This window comes from Pistacia vera, unplaced genomic scaffold (assembly GCF_008641045.1).
Source record: "Pistacia vera cultivar Batoury unplaced genomic scaffold, PisVer_v2 Contig937, whole genome shotgun sequence".
Lineage (NCBI taxonomy): Eukaryota > Viridiplantae > Streptophyta > Magnoliopsida > Sapindales > Anacardiaceae > Pistacia > Pistacia vera.
In genome coordinates this window covers 361,213-364,453 of record NW_022196820.1, presented here as the reverse complement: position 1 = coordinate 364,453, position 3,241 = coordinate 361,213, and the positions used below count along the sequence as shown (strand labels likewise).

General features: G+C 40.5%; 1 protein-coding gene across 1 annotated transcript; it reads left to right on the top strand.

Moving 5' to 3' along the window:
- The first annotated feature begins 468 nt into the window (after positions 1-468).
- LOC116120477 lies at positions 469-2,631 on the top strand. The gene has a single exon (XM_031406428.1). The coding sequence runs from the start codon at positions 563-565 to the stop codon at positions 2,228-2,230; it is 1,668 nt and encodes a 555-aa protein (XP_031262288.1). The 5' UTR covers positions 469-562; the 3' UTR covers positions 2,231-2,631.
- Positions 2,632-3,241: the final 610 nt, after the last annotated feature.

Below are 3,241 nucleotides of genomic sequence, written 5' to 3'. Positions count from 1 at the left end.
AAATACTTCAAAGAATGACGAAGAATGATAAAAAGACTTTATCACGATTGAAGTTATGAAATATTAATAAGTAGAAAATAAATAAAGAATCTTTACATTATAATTGAAAAAATAAAACTCTTAAGTAATGGTTGAAGTTGAGTATTTTTATTAGCATATATGTAAATTTATCATTTTAAAAAACTGTCAAAATCGTTGGAAAATAAACTCTCAAGCATAGGTTAGATGTTTTAAAAACAGTTATTAAAAACCCTTCAAAACCACTATAATTATTTACCGTCATAATAGCTACCGTGGTTTAACTTCATAACCGTTACCATGAAACTCCCACGCGGAGCTATAAGTACAGAAAAATGCCTCTCCGAAATGTCACTTTTATCCCGTCTGATTAAATTTCAAATTATTTGAACTTTAAATTTTAGTTTGATTGATCCTGTAAATTAAGAAAACATCTTTTCTACTATGTCCTTTTTCGTCCAACAAAAAATACAGCGTTTCCTTAGGTGGCTTCTTTCTCTCACTTCAAAAACCAAAAAGAAACTTTTAGACAGAGATACAGAACATGGCGAATGGCAGTAACAGAGAAGAAGCTGAGCGCTGGCTCATCACGGCGGAGAAGGTTTTATCGGCGCGTGACTTCCACGGTGCCCGTACGTTCGCGATCCGAGCCAGAGAATCGGACCCGAGGTTCGACGCTCCGAACCACGTCCTCGCTGTGGCGGACACAATCATCGCTGCTGAACCCATCATCAACACCGTTAATGGTAACCAGGTCCACGACTGGTACGCGATTCTCCAACTCGCTCGCTTCACTCAGTCCTCGGAACTCATCGCCACTCAGTTCCGGAAACTCGCTCTGTTACTCAGTCCCGAGAGGAACAGGCTACCATATTCGGATCTTTGCTTCAAGCTCGTGACTGACGCGTGGTCAGTGCTGTCAAACCCCTCAAGAAAGATAATGTATGATACCGAGTTGCAACTGAGTCAATTCGGAGAACGCCCTAGGCAAACACAAATGCCACCGCCAATTTCGCCGCCAGTAAAACCAACGCCCAAAAAAAACCCCAGAAGCAATGATAAGGACGGAAGTTGCGCGGTTACAATGCAAGAAGGAAGGTCTAATTGGTATAACGTGACTGAGTCGACTCGTCAACCTGGACCAATGCAGGCTGAGCCTACTCGTCAACCTCGACCGATCCAAACCGAGCCGACTCGTCCTATTCAAGCAGAGTCCACTCATCCTTTACATGCAGAGGCCGTTCGTCCAAGTCCAGTAGAGCCCGCTCGTCCGATTCTTGTGGAGGAGCCAGCTCGTTCGGTTCAAGCAGAGCCAGTTCGTTCCGCTCAGGCAGAGCCAGCTCGTCCCGCTCAGGCAGAGCCAGCTCGTCCCGCTCAGGCAGAGCCAACTCGTCCGAGTGACACAGAGTCAGAGATACCGAGTTTCTGGACAGCGTGTCCATTCTGTTACGTTCTTCACGAGTACGCAAAGGTTTACGAAGACTGTACTTTGAGATGCGTGAACTGTAAAAGAGCGTTTCATGGGGTACCGATAGCACCACCGCCTGTTACGCTAAATGATACGTATTTCTGTTGTTGGGGTTTCTTTCCAATTGGTTGTTCTGGCGACGGGAAACAGAAGGGCGGGAATCAGTCTACTTGGAGACCTATTTCTGCCATGTTCCCTTGTCCTACTCCAGGGAATGGGAAATCAAACCAAGTCAAAAAGACATATAAAAGAGCTCCAGTTTTGTATGATGAGGTGTTCATTTCTGATTCTGAGTCCGGGCCTAGTGAGGGGTCTGATGACGATTGGGGAAATCCAAGGAGAAAAAAGGGGAAAATTGTGAAAGGGAAAGCAAAAGGAAATGAAAACAAGAAAAGAGTGGGAAGGTCACCAGGTGGGGCTAAGAAGGGGACTCAAAATCAAAATCAAACTCAAACTCAAAATCGAAGTGTGGGTGAGAATGCAGAGGGAATGCTTGGGACGTCCAGTGGTGGTGGACAAAGAGTGCTTAGAAGTAGTGGGAAGAAGCAAATGGGAAATGGGCTGGATTTGAATGTGGAGTTTAGTAATGAGTTGGATGACTCAGTGGCGCCGAGGGTGAATCATGTGAATGGGGAGGAGGATAATATTGATGGTGTTGGGTTTTTCGAGGGGCTTGATGAGTTTTTGAGTAGTTTGCCCATACTAAATAATGTTGTGAAAGATGATAAGGTTAAGTCGGCTTAGTGAGTAAGACTCTTACTTCTGTTGATGCTGTTTTATTATTCTAGTCGTTGTAATAGTTTTAATTGCGTAGAGGCACTAGCACTTTGGTTGCTGGTGGTGAAATCTAGTAATATATTTTGGAGCAATGGGGTTTATTATTGAACTCTTTGCAAGTGCTTCGTTACTTCATTGTGGACATGTACGTAAACCTAACTAATTTAGTTGATTAGGTAACTTTAAGATCTTGAATTTTATCGCTGCACAATTATCAAACTTGTTTGCATCCATTAACATGTTTGCATTTTTCAATAACTTTTCTTGATACGAACATTTATTTAAGATTTCTATTTTACTTGTGTGCGTGAATCCGTAAACATGTTTGTATCTTTGCTTGATATAAACATGTAACTGATATTCTCTCTCTCTCTCTCTCTTTTTTTTTTTTTTTCCTTTCTGTGTGTTTGCTTGTGCAGGGCATAACATAAACAAATTTGTATCTTTTTTAACAAACTTTGCTTGATATGAGCATGTATTTCAGTTTTCCTTTTCGCAAGTGTGGCATCCATAAGCATGATTACATCTTTTGAATATAAGCTTGCACATCTGATTTCTTTTTTACTGTTTTGTGTGAGTGTGCTTTCATTCGCTCTCATGAGAAATATATTTTCTTCAAATTTATGGAGTTTTGTAAATTCCAATGAAATGTCGTATGGTGAAATCTTTTCAATATTAATGTCAGTTCTGTGGCAGATTATTTTCTTCATGTACAGTCATGAAATATTGTATCTTCTAATTTGTATAGTTTTTTAGATTCCAATGAAATGTTGTATGATGAAATCTTTTCAATATTAATGTCAGTTCTGTGGGAGATTATTTTCTTCATGTATGCAATTGCCAGTATGGTAGAAGAATATAAAATAGCAATTCATTGGTTCAGACTTTCGGGGTAACCAAATCCAGTCGCAAGTGGCAACTAGAATTTAGTATGTCACCTGCTTTATTAAACTGTAGAAGTTTTTTCACTTAGTTCTC